Below are 13,561 nucleotides of genomic sequence, written 5' to 3' on the forward strand. Positions count from 1 at the left end.
TTTTTTCTCTGTGTAGATTCTACTTCCTCTAATTGATGTTGTCTTTTTTTGTCCACTCACCCTTTTGCCATAGTTAATCAGGGCCTCCTTTCGCCTTACCACATGATGACATCACGTCTGATAGTTCTTCTGACCCTCTCTCTCTCCAATGGGTGTTAGTAACTCTTTGGTTCTTTGTATTCCCTAACCAACGATCCCATCAACCACTATACTCATTTCGCTTTGGAGATCAAAACCAAAGACTTTTGCTTACACAAGGTCCCTGATTCACTTGGATTTCCAAGCTCTGGAATCTCAGCAAACCTGGCACAGATCCTCAGAAAACATTGCACATTTCCTAACTATATCCCTTACTTTAGAGGACGACTTTAACCTCATTTGTGGCCAACAAAGAAGCACTCTACTTAAACCCTTAAAACCTATTGTTTTGCGACAGCATGTGTGATCCCCCTTCCAAATGTCCCTGCTAGACTGCTCCAAAATACAAAATCAGGGTTATCCCACATGCATACCTCTCAAAGTGACTTAATATGGTACCTTGTCATCCACACTAAGGTTCAGCTCCCCTGTGTGAACAATTTACCCTATAATTCTTGTTTGGGAGTACATTTCAATTATTAAATTTATTACATATTGGTGGCATTCTTATTTTATCTTCACCTTTTTTTTTCTTTTCCCTTTGACTGATTCACAACCGAATGGCCCGACTTAGCATAAACAGCAGACGCTTATAATGGTATGTGGTGGAATATTTCTATGTGTACCTCCAAGTTGGTATCTGCAACCAGTTTTTCCTAGGTTCATAATTTGGACGGAAGAAATAAGGTGTTTCCATATTTGAAGCTATCTAATGACTTCATGCTTCAAGCTGGTCACAAGATTTCTGAAATATAGATCCTTACTATTTTTTTTTTTTTTTTTTTTTTTTTTGGTTGGGGGGGGGGGGTCTTATGAACCATTCTCAAAATAATAAAATAGTTTACTCATTACGTAAACATGCTCCTTCTTATACTCCTCTTAACTTCTAATCTTATATGCTGACCATCAGTTTAACAACTCAATTTACTCTAATACTTTTTTGTTTGTTTTTTTCTTTACTCAATTTGCTGCATTGCAACTCTGAGAAATAAACAAAACGTATAATAGATTCAAATATATATATATATATATCCGAATAAACATTACATACATTAACAGACCAATAATAAAACATTTCCCAGTTCTTAACCGAAAAAAACTTCCAAAAGTTGAGTCCAACATTGGGAAAACAAAATCTTCACATTAAAGGAATGTCCATTTCTCAACAGTAAGAATGTTCAATTTCCAAACCCTGAAGAAAAAAAATACATTTCATGATTTCAACAACGGAATACAAAAAACATGTAAGAATGTTTAATTTTACCAACCTTGATACATAACAAAAGTACATTTAATTTTCCAACTTACAAACACAAAAAAAAAACTCATTTTTCGAAAATAATTTTTTAACTGCTTGACAACCTGTACAGAGCAATCTGTCAGTTTTCATAACCCCCGTGTGTTACATTAGAAACAATTTCCCCAAAACAATTTCAAACAATAATTCATTTGATTGCAAAAATGTATTGACTTTTTCCTTTTCAGTCAACAATTTAATATTTTGACATATCTCTTTTTTCTCATTTTATTTCTTTAATCCCTTTTCCATTTATTTATGGTCCTTTTTTTTTCATGCCATGTTTGTGTGTATATGTATTTTCTTTTCTTATACCCTTTCTTTCTATATATATATATATATATATATATATATATATATATATATATACTGTTTATTTTATTTTTTTTTTAACTAACTTCTCAGTCTCTCTTCGTTCTTTTCTATATATTTTTTTTTTCCATGGGCACTTATCTTCCATGTTCTGGTTCAATTCCACAGCATTGCACAAGTTGGCAAACAGCATCAAATAACAATATTGCATAGCAGCATGTCTATATATATATATATATATATATATATATATATATATAATGTTTGTGTGTCTCTGTGGTCTATGTATAATCTATATATCTGACTGTTTACTGGTCTGTGCTTCATCAATATAAAACTTATTGTTAATCATTTGACATCACACAAACAGGTCAACTTTATTGCTTTTGGTTAACTGTATTTTCATTATTCTAAACTAAAATTCCAATCTTTCATTATAAATTGTTACGTGTTGAGACATTATGTTGAACAAAGATGGTGGTGAAGGTTCAGTGCAGTTCCGAGTTTGAGTGTTAAGTAATTCCTAGTAACAAAGATGGTGGCTAAGATTCAGATGCAGGTTCGTGACAGATGATGGCGAACTGATTGAATCCAAAATTCGACAATTTTTATAGTACCTTTGGAAGCTTCTGATTGGTTGGTAATTATAACTTGTGGTTGGTTATTATAGCTTATGGTTATAAAAACAATCATCAAAATCATTGTTGGCATACCCCATTAGGAGTGAAAAACATTTTAACACACACCCTTTTTTGATATAATGGAAAAGTCCTTTTTGATTCAATTTGGTTCTAACTGCAAACATGCCACTGTTTTAACTATTTCTCTTCTAACGCATTCTATCGAAAACATCCATTTCAGTACATTCCTCTGCCATTGCATCTTTCATATTTTATAACATTTGAACATATTGCAGCCCCACCCCCTTGCCTCTTTATTCCATCAGGTCATCTAGTGCTATCCGGGAATCCAATATACAACAGATGGTTGATGCATGTAAGCAAGATAATTGATCTATGCCGCTTTGCAAACAATTAAATGCTCTGAAATTGACACCAACACCTTAAAAATAAAATTTAAAAAAATAAAAAAGGATAAAACTTTGTATTCATCCATAATTACCTCCCTTTGAAATAAAAAATATTTCGGATAAAAGAATAACCTCTGACATAGCTTTAAAAAAAAACTAAAACTGCAAATAAATACACTACCAGGCAACATTCAGGGTCAGGGGGGGGGGGGTTACTGCTGTCAATGAAAAAAAAAAACAGTTGAATGTATTGTTGTAGACTGCCACTAGATACCTTTTTAGCAACAAGTCATCCAAAAAGAAAACGCCCTCATTTAAGGCTAACTACCTAAAGAGCAAATTAGCTTATGCCAAAAGTCGAGAACACAGGAACTCTGTTTTCTAGTCACATAAGAATTAACAATAATTTGGTCACACATGTGAACTCTCAGTGTGTATTTCTTTCTTTAACAGAATGGGCATTACTGGCCAGTTGTGGCACTCTTCATGAATCATTACTATTGACTCCAGTTCTGCGCCATTCTGGACGACTCGGCTATGCTAATGTCCATGATATCCTTCACATTGTCTGACATTTTTGTTTTTGGTCTTCCATGTCCTCTTTTGCCAAGGGTTGGAGCAAAGAGCAGATCTTTTGTTAGGTCATGTGTTCTGGCCACATGTCTCAAAACTTCTTGTCATCGATGTGTATGGAGTATATCAAATGGAGCTCACAAACTAAAAAAATAATCCCCCCCTCCTCCTCCCCCAACAATAACACAAAGTGATACAAGTACATTATGCTTTGTGGATGTTTTTCTGCTTGTGGGCCAGAAGAATTAGTAAGAGTACAAGGAAGCATGGATAAAGATTAGGATTTGAGTATTAAAATAAAGCGAACAAAAGGCTGAACGTTTCAATATGTTAATACGAAACTCATGACACAACACGTTATAAATGCGATGATTATAGCAAGAAAGGTATTGAAGTAACCTGCCAAACGTCTTTACTTGAATTCCATTGAAAATCTGAAGACAAACGTAAGAGATTGAAATCCTTTTTATGTACTAAAATAAAAACTATTTCCAGGAAACGTCTGCTGTCATGTGTATTGATATTATTAGAAACCGAAAAATGATTAAAGCCAATAATTGAAAATATCGGTCACGTAATTGTTATTCCTTATATTAAATAATTGGGATTTTTTTTTTTTTTTTTTTAAATATTGTTTGAGATAATAAATAGAAGTATAGAGACTTATTTTAAGTACTTCAAGATTAGTTTATGAAATTTTTAATGAAATCACATTAGAATAATGGTACTGGTTCTGATCCAAAAAAGAGGAATCAGAATTTGTAATTGTATCAGAATGAGGGGGTGGGGATATATTGGAATCGTCTTATCACTACTTTCTATATAGATTATGCTGCACTAAAAAAAAAATGTTTTCTCTAATGATCCTGTTTTAACCATAACATGAACTACTAAATGCAGAGTGTTTGGCTGGGTTTTTTTTTGTTTTTGTTTTGAATCGGTTCTTAATCGAATTCAATCCTTTCATTGCAACTTGGTTTCCACGATGAGGCACATCCTTTAATTTTGTTCTGTTGTTCATGTTCATCATCTTCACAAGAACTTGAGAAATACAGACTTTGAGTTTACATTTAAATTTCCCATTCTGATCTGAATTCTTCATTTTCACTGAAATTATTTACTCAATTTCAGTTTAATGGAGAGTAGAAAGTGCTCGCAGAGTTTACTTTTAGTAGCTTCATACCCTTTCCCTATTTTATCCCTATCTGTACATTCCATGAACAATGTTTATGATAAAAGGGCCGACTGTTGTTTTAAGTGATTATGTGAAGTCTCTTTTTTTCTATCCTTTCGTAATATTCTTTACCATTCAACTGTCAATCTTCCATCTCATTAACCTTTATCCTCGAGTGGCTTTGGTCATACGTGATAACTAGTTAGTAAAAAAAAAAAAAAAAATATTGGTGGTGGTTGCAAATGTGCTATTACTGCTCGCTGTTGTTTAAGGTTCAGGAACACCTACACACATTTCATTTAGAATTGAGGACAAAGTTTTACTTATGTTCATACTCCTGTCTTGCATAGCAGTGTGGCAGGAGTTCCAAACTTCTGATTTGCAGCGGCTTTCACATAATGATCATACCATGGTCATTATGCGTGTGAAGTTGCAAACTAGAGGAAAGGATATTTTTAACTATACTTCATCCGAAATCTTGGTATTATTGGGATTATGGATGTCTTATGTGCTTCGGGTCTCGGATAGTTTGATCATGTGCAGCATTCTACCTATTTCATCAACTCCATAACTGCCTATACATCCCATGTACTACGGAGCATAGTGAGGAAGGAAGACTTGGATTGAGCATGTACGAAGTGATATGACTACATAAAAACTGACTGATATATAGGGGGTGGGGTACTTTTTTTTTCTTTTTTTTTTGTCTATATATCACAACTTAATTTTCTCTCTCTCTCTGTCTCTCTCTCTCTCTCTCTCAAACTAAACTTTATTTTGTTTTGAAATTTTTGAATTGAGGATTGATGGTTTATTGTTCAGTATGAGTAAAAATAAGAAAAACACCTTTAACTAATATTTTGGTCCTTTTATTCAGAGAACTTAAAGTAACAAGAATAATGTTTTAATCATGTTTATAAAAAAGAATGGTATTTACAGGAATGTAGGAAGGGAGGGTAGTATTGAGGGATTCCGAAAAGAGGAAGGAGAGGGAAAAGTGAAATGTGGAGAGAAAATAGTAGCTGAACAAGCAGTGATGTTGATCATTGTAGATCTGATTAACTGACTTAACGGGAGGTGGGGGCGATCAGTGATGGGACATTGCAAATTTAGGATAAGGAAAATATATATCTTAAATCTAGTTTATTTAAATATTAGAAGGGTGAAAGTAAATATAAGAAATTAAGTTCTTGTGTTTCAGAACTTTTTGAGATGGAGATTGATAATGTGTATTATTTGAGCTACTATTCTCATCTTGGTTGTTATATTCACAAAGTTTCAGCCAATGTAACCTCTGATTTTCTTGTGCATCTTTTCAAACTCTGGAAAACTATTTGAACTCGGTAATTTGAACAGAATTTTGAACTGAATGCAGGATAGATAGTTCACATTCTATTAGCCATGACCTAATGGTTGAAAGCATTAGTTAACAATCGGTGAAAATTATCTGGAATTTGAAGGGACAATATTTACTACAGGGGGAGGGTAACCAAGAATAGCATAAAATGAGCACTTTTAATCTCGTATCGCTGATAGAATAAGAATAATTTACCCCTGTGAATTAAATGCCAACCCCTTTTCAGACACATCTTTTCAAACTCTGGAATCTATATGAAGTTTCAAACTGAACCTTTTATTCAATCCATGGGGTTAGATTGTTCTCGTTTCATCAGCCATGACTGTGTAGAAGTGTTAAATCATTGTTATTCTTTATCATCACCTATAATAAGGATTGAACCTTCAACCTCCAGAAGACAATCACTTAAAACTTATTGTCAATCAATTCCAACAAATAAACTTTTACATAAAGATTTTCAAACTTGAAAATGATGCAGCTGATGAAGGCCAGCGGTTACAACAGCTGAAACGTTACAGAAGTAACAACCAAGATGTGAATAGTAATTGGAATAATTCAAACAAGACATAAATGTTCATTTGTTTGGAGAAATCTGTTCAAATCTTTTCTCACACACAGATTGCCACTGTTGGCAAATATCTGTTCTTTCTTAAAAGGATTTTTTTCCCCTTATTTCAAACTAATGGAGAAAATAAAATTAGGACCCAGTGCCCTTTTTCTACTCATTCAAAAACCATGTTTACGTTCTGACACTGTCATCTGCTTGTCCCCTTCAAAATACACAACTTCATCCTTTTTTATATTTCAGATCTATGATGATGCTCATTTCCTGAGGTCAAAGGTAATTTGTCCACATTTTCATTATCATTTTTCACTTCCATAAATCTCATCTTCTATATATAGTGGTATGTATGTATGTATGTGTGTGTGTATATATATATATATATATATATATATATATATATAAATTAGTAGTAATTTATGTCTACATTTGATTATTTGTGGAACTAATATTTTGATCAGTATCACTGAAGAGCCATGAATAGTTGTTCTTTTAAATCTCCAAAACAGTTACAAGGTAAACGGCTGATGATCGCTGTTTTCTGTTTCACAGTTTAAGTTAAGAACCCTTATTTCTGTTTAACTGCTATATAGTTGAATTCTCTTTCATATTTGTGAATTTTCGATTGGTAAGTCAGCTTATTTAAGTGTTAAGTATGTGGTATGTTGAACTTGGCTAGTCTACCTATGAACTTAAACTACATTTTTTCTTTTGTAATAATTTGCTCAAGTCTTCTATAAACCTCTTTTTCTTCTGTTTTGAAATGGTTTGCTTTGTTTAAAAGAATTCATTTTGAAGATGTTTTGGAAGAAATCTGCAGCATTTGTGCTGGTTTCATCGTTCACTTTTGATTTTTCATCAGAAAAATTCAATCAGTTGCTAAATAACTCAAGATCACCAGAGTGACCTTTGTGCAGCCATTTCTAAAAAGTAATTTAATTATTAATTAAATCAACTTAAAATTATACCTTGTCTTTTTGCCAGCATCATCATTCGTGTGTGTGTGTTAACTGTAATGGAAATCAATCTAACATGCTTCTTGCATTAATTATTCAATTAATTCAACAATAGGATCTTGGAAGATGAATGATATATTTACCATGATCGTCCAGTAGGCTGTAAGGTTAAAGGTGGGAGAAGAGAAAGATTTTAACTACATTTTAAGCATGTAGCTTGACCATCTTTAAAATGTCTCCTCTCATTTAGTCTTTCCTATGATTTCAGAAATGGCACCTGCCACTGTCTCGCAAAATTTCTGATGATTTAAAGTTATTTTTTGCTCTAGGTTTGCTTCCATTGCTCAAGCTAATTTTTTTTTTCTTTTTAATTTTTAATTCTATCCACTTAAATGTAAAGAAATTTTAAAACTTGCAAATATCATCATTGGCTTAAAAGTTATGAGAAAGTGTGGAAATGTGTGGTTTTCATTTTGACATTTTTCTTTAAAATGTTTTTAAAAGTTGACCAAAAAATGAAACTCATCATTTCAAGGAATTCCATAATTTCTCCCATTTATTTACTTTCGGAGATTATGAAATTTGGTTATTATTGTGCTTTTTCTGATTATAGTCATTTTATGTACATGTAAATTTCAAAGTTTTTCAAACTGGCACATTATATACAGAGTATAAGGCTATTTATGAATTGTTTGAAGATACTGGAAAGATCCATTATGACATTAACCCTTTATGGCCTGGTTAAACTAATTCGTTAAGTCGTAAATAAATGAATATAACAGCATAAAGTGGGAATTGATTCAAACACGCCTTGTACGTATTAGTTCAGTATCTGGACAGATGCCACTGTCCATTGCTTACATTCAGTATGCCGCCATCTAAAATTAACAAATATTTTTTAAATCATCTACATCATAATTCAGGTCCGGGTTAGGGTCAATTAAAGTAGATCCTAGATGACTTGTGACCCAAAGAATCACAGGTTTTCAAATATGAAACGGGAATCTGATTTAAAGAAATGTTTTTCAAAATAGAAGTCTTACAAAATTCTTTGAAACATGGAAAGTTAACGCAATTTCTTTTTAAAGAAAATAAACATTTTCTTTATTTCATCCCCAAAATAACACAAATTGCTGCTGTGGCATAAGGAGCTGCTGTAATTTAAGTGACATATTAATGGAGTCTTCCTGAGTGAGAATTTGTAAAGCAAGATGTTTATTTGCATTAAATTTAAATTTCTGCATGTTAATGCAGGGAAACACTGAGCAGGGAGGGAATCCCAAAGATTAGCAATTCAAGCAAAGATGTTATCTCCAGAAAACATCTGTTAAAAACAAAAATAGGGATATTGAAAGCATACAATGTCCAATGATTTTATAAATATGTTAACCATCAATATTGTAATGATTAACAAAGCTGTACATGAAATAACATTAAGTTGTTATTGGAGAAAGTCATTAAAAGTAATAACTTGATAAATGAAAGGATTAACTTTTATAAGTTTTATTTAGAAAAAGTGACTTTTCTTTTTATGTTTCTGTATGTTAATTTTTTTTATATTGGCTATGCATTCCAAGAAAAAAATAAATAAATTTTTTGTATAATACGTAGCTGCATGTAGTGAGATTTTTTATTTGTGATAAAGAAATGCGAGATTGAAATGGTTGTTTTATAAAAGAGAATGAAAGGAAATGAACAAACAGAATTGGCTGGTTTTACTTACATTGTTTATCCAAAAAAAAAAAAAAAAAAAAAGAATTAAAAAAATACTGAATTTAGATTAAATGAGTTCTTGTAATAATTTTTGAAAACTGAAGAAAAAGAACAGGAAAGGTATTGTTGTCTGATAAAATTATATCCTTAGCACAGTGAAAATATGTAAGATGCCATTTTTCAAATGTGCATAAGAATACAATGTGCACAGATCTGAGGTAAACGTATTTATGTCGGTACTTATAGTATGAGCATGATGTTAGACATTGTGGCAACATAATTTATAGGTTTGAATACATTTTATATATATATTTTGGCACATCTGTTTCTATATCAATAAAAGTATTAGAATGTACATTATTTATCAACAATAAATACAACAATGGAGTAATATTAGCACATGTTGTCAGCAAGAAAATTTGCTGAAACCAAATATGGCGTCCATTTGAATATGAATTAGAATTCCATAAATCTATGATAACCAAACCAATCAAAGAACCTTGAAGATATGATTGGCCCATCTTATGTGCATTATTTCATGTGTACATTTTTCTCTGATACCGGCCAAATTTTAGAACTGACGTCACCATATAACATAGTACACATTTACATAAGGTACTCACACGTATGCAGTCTGTGTTGCAAGGAACATAGGACAAGTAATAACTCGACTCTTTTATTTTTTTTATTTTTTTTTTTTTCTTGTTTATTTCCTCATTCTCCCATCACATGACTTTTCATTACGGCTGTGATGTCACCCACGTATCTAACATGCTCTTTGCTCTTTTTCTCTGATTTCTCAAACGTCATTTCAAATGTGCTTCTCTGTCTGTGCACACATTCTTTTTTAGTCTTTTTATTTTTTTCCCCTACCATGGTGTCATTTCACACACAGCTCTCTATTAACTTTTCCACCAAGGTAACTCTAAAGGAGGCTTTTGATTAGAAGCAAAGTGTAGTATCTGTTCTGATACTATACTTCATCTTTTTGTCTTTAGTCAGTTAAGAAATTCTCCTAGACTGGGGCAATTTTTATATTTGTACCAAATCAGAGTACTTGGGAGCTGAATTTTCTCCACATTAAAAATCGACTTTTTGTGCTTAACTCTGCAAATAAATACGAGCTCTGAAGATGAATAAACATGTTTTGCTGAATATTTATGTATTTCTTGCGCAGTTTGGCCAGAGGGCATTATGATTTGTGTAAACATGCATCATGTTTGTACAAATCACTTTGAATGATAATCACCTCTCAGAAAAAGGTTGCATGCTGAGAAAGCTGGCCGCTTAAGATTCTATAGAAATTATGTCCATTTCATAAAGGTCCTGGGCCAACAGATTTTAATGTTCTAACAGGTGATCAAATTTGACTTGATCTGCTGAGAGGGATGTTATTTTTGTTGATTGGAAGCCGATTCTGTTGGCCTCATAACAAGCCTTTTGTCAGTCTATAAATCAGTGACCATTTTGACCAAATAAAATCCGGATCAACATCAAAATTAATGAGGTATCATCCTGATCAACATCACATATAAAAAGTGACCAAATAAAATCTGTGAGTTGTGATTTTATTTGGCAGTAACATAATTAAGTAGCAGCAAAGTTTTGCAAAAACTAGGACAATTGTGGCCAATTAATAGTACAACCATAAATTCGCATGTCATACCATAAAGATTTCCTGCATTTAAAATATTAACAGGATCTATACTGGTTGTCATGATCTTGGCTTTTGCTATTTTTAGGCGAGCTGAAAAGGTGATGTGAACATCAAAACTCTCAAAAAAAATACAATGTTATCCACATTGTCAAGATTTGTGACAGCATCATTAGGGTACAACAGAAACACCAGAGTAAACTTATGATTTGTGATGAACTCGGTCAATATTGAAGCATTTGTACTGTATCAGCGGACTTTATTTCAAATTAATTGGTAGCCTCACTTGATAGAACTCAATAATTCACAGGATCAAAAACGTGAAGTGAAGCATGTTGTAAATTTGACCATCAATATTCAAGCACTCTATGCTGAATGAAAACCTGTTATGCGTACATCTGTGTAAAGTTAAGTGCTGATAAATAAAAATTAGTTAGCTTGTGATGTTGATCAGGATGATACATCGTTAATTTTGATGTTGATCAGGATGATACCTCGTTAATTTTGATGTTGATCAGGATGATACCTCGTTAATTTTGATGTTGACCAGGATGATACCTCGTTAATTTTGATGTTGATCAGGATGATACCTCGTTAATTTTGATGTTGATCAGGATGATACCTCGTTAATTTTTGATGTTGATCAGGATGATACATCGTTAATTTTGATGTTGATCAGGATGATACCTCGTTAATTTTGATGTTGATCAGGATGATACCTCGTTAATTTTTGATGTTGATCAGGATGATACATCGTTAATTTTGATGTTGATCAGGATGATACCTCGTTAGTTTTGATGTTGATCAGGATGATACCTCGTTAGTTTTGATGTTGATCAGGATGATACCTCGTTAATTTTGATGTTGATCAGGATGATACCTCGTTAAGTTTGATGTTGATCAGGATGATACCTCGTTAATTTTGATGTTGGCATTTATCTTCCTTTTTGCAAAAAGGAAGAATGATGATATCAATCTTGGGCAGTTCCTCGGGAAAGTAGTATTTTTCGGCAGATTTTGTTGATTTTGGTGGAAAACCAGTCTTCTACTAGAGATTATGTTCTTCGATCTTTTGACCTGCAATTAGTGACATGTTGCTGCAAGTATATTAGCTTTCTGCAGATTTTCAATGTCATTAAAGAAAGAATCGTTCTTATTTTTATTTATTTTTATTTATTTATTTATTTTTTTTAACTTTTTTACTATTATCAAAGTGTGCCAACTCTGTATTGACTGAGGTTGGTCAGTATCATTTTGGTATGATTTTTTCAAGTTATACAAGAAAAAATATAAAACATTAGTTCTTATTGTTTTATTATAATGATTATCTTGATAAAATTTACATTAAAAAAGTGTGCAATTCACACTTGGGTGAGAAACACAATGATCACAAAATGTTATTAATGCAGGGAAGATATAAAAAAATAAATGTAAAAAACAAGATGCTTGATAATAATTCAGATATAAAGAGGATAACTCGTATTTTAATGTTATGATTTAATCTACCTTACATTATTTGAGTCATTACTTAAAAACTGTCTCTATCATAACAATCTTCTAAACCAGAATATTTTTTTGTATATAGAAGATATATAAGGTAATTTGTTGTTTTTAATTAGTAATAGTAGTATGGGTCTGCTGCTAAGTCTTAAGAGTTTCCTCCCTTGCATACGAATGCATGCATAACATCACCTCTTGTTGAGAAGTATTTTTGTCCATATATATGATACCCAAGATGGCTGACTTGTTACAACGTGGGGATGGAATTTCTTTTCCTCAAACGAAAGCACCAGATTTATCATATGTACAAAATTAACTTTTTGTTGGTAACATCGAATGGAAATCACATCTGATGAGTTGGTGAGAAAGATTTTTCTGAATACATAAAATCATAAAATTGCCATCCCATTAACGAAACGGCTGTAATGAAGAGAAGAGATCTAAAATGAAATAAACAAGTTAAAAAAAAGAAAAAATGTAAGTCTTTTAATTTCAACAAAGTTTAGTAATATATATATGTATATATACACACACACATTGCAGAACTTATCCATATATATATATATATATATATATATATATTACATAAGAAGCATTAAGAATTTTTTAAAAATTCTATTTGACGTTATATAATCAATTCTTAATACTGCAATATTTTAAATTATAAATTTATTATATTTTTTACTAGAATATTTTGTCTTTTTCTTTTCCAGTTTTAACAACTAGTCCTTTTATTTTTCTAAGTTTAATCTTAGCCATATTACTTTTCATGCTCGCATTTTTCTATGAATCCATGATTTTTCATTGACTTTGCTTTGTCAATAATCCATAAAAAAAAAATATTACCAACTTAAATTAACTAAATAAAAAAAAAAATAGAATAAAAGACGTAATTAAGTAAATTTGTAAACAGGCAGTTTTGGCCGGCGAGCCAAGACAAAAGGTCAGTTAGCGATTGAGCATGGCAACAGTGAATTGATATATATTGTTGTCTTCAAGAATTGGGTATCCCCATTTTTTTCCCTACATTAGCACTTTGCTACAAATCTGGGGAAACTTTTTTTTTTTTTTTTGTATCTTATATTACATCATCATCTCTGCCATTCCCAGCCGATTTGAGGTAGCATAAGATTTTGTTGCTATGGCAACCAACAGCCAATCAGAATTAAACGTTGATTCGTTTCTTACAGATTCTGAGAACTTTTGAACACCAGTAATTTTATAACTTTTGTTTTACTGAACAAAAATTGAAAAAAAATTTTTTTAAATATAAAGCTGAGAAGATGACCTATGAA

The 13,561-nt window shown here is 31.8% G+C and overlaps 1 protein-coding gene across 28 annotated transcripts in view; it reads left to right on the forward strand.

The window, feature by feature from the left end:
* The window catches only part of LOC145291518 (RNA-binding motif, single-stranded-interacting protein 3-like), a 553,599-nt gene that overhangs the window by 337,970 nt on the left and 202,068 nt on the right, over nucleotides 1–13,561 (forward strand). For 16 of the 28 annotated variants that reach the window (XR_013869442.1, XR_013869434.1, XR_013869435.1 and 13 more), the window contains exon 2: nucleotides 6,690–6,722. The exons of the other annotated variants lie outside the window; for them this stretch is intronic. Coding sequence is in view for 8 of the 16 variants with exons in the window: in XM_080137495.1 (XP_079993621.1) it covers nucleotides 6,690–6,722 (33 nt within the window). In the remaining 8 variants the exon portion in view is untranslated. The remainder of the gene's footprint in view (nucleotides 1–6,689; nucleotides 6,723–13,561) is intronic. 28 annotated transcript variants of the gene reach the window in all.

Source organism: Euprymna scolopes, chromosome 12, assembly GCF_053919585.1.
Source record: "Euprymna scolopes isolate OS-2025 chromosome 12, ASM5391958v1, whole genome shotgun sequence".
Classification (NCBI taxonomy): Eukaryota; Metazoa; Mollusca; class Cephalopoda; order Sepiida; family Sepiolidae; genus Euprymna; species Euprymna scolopes.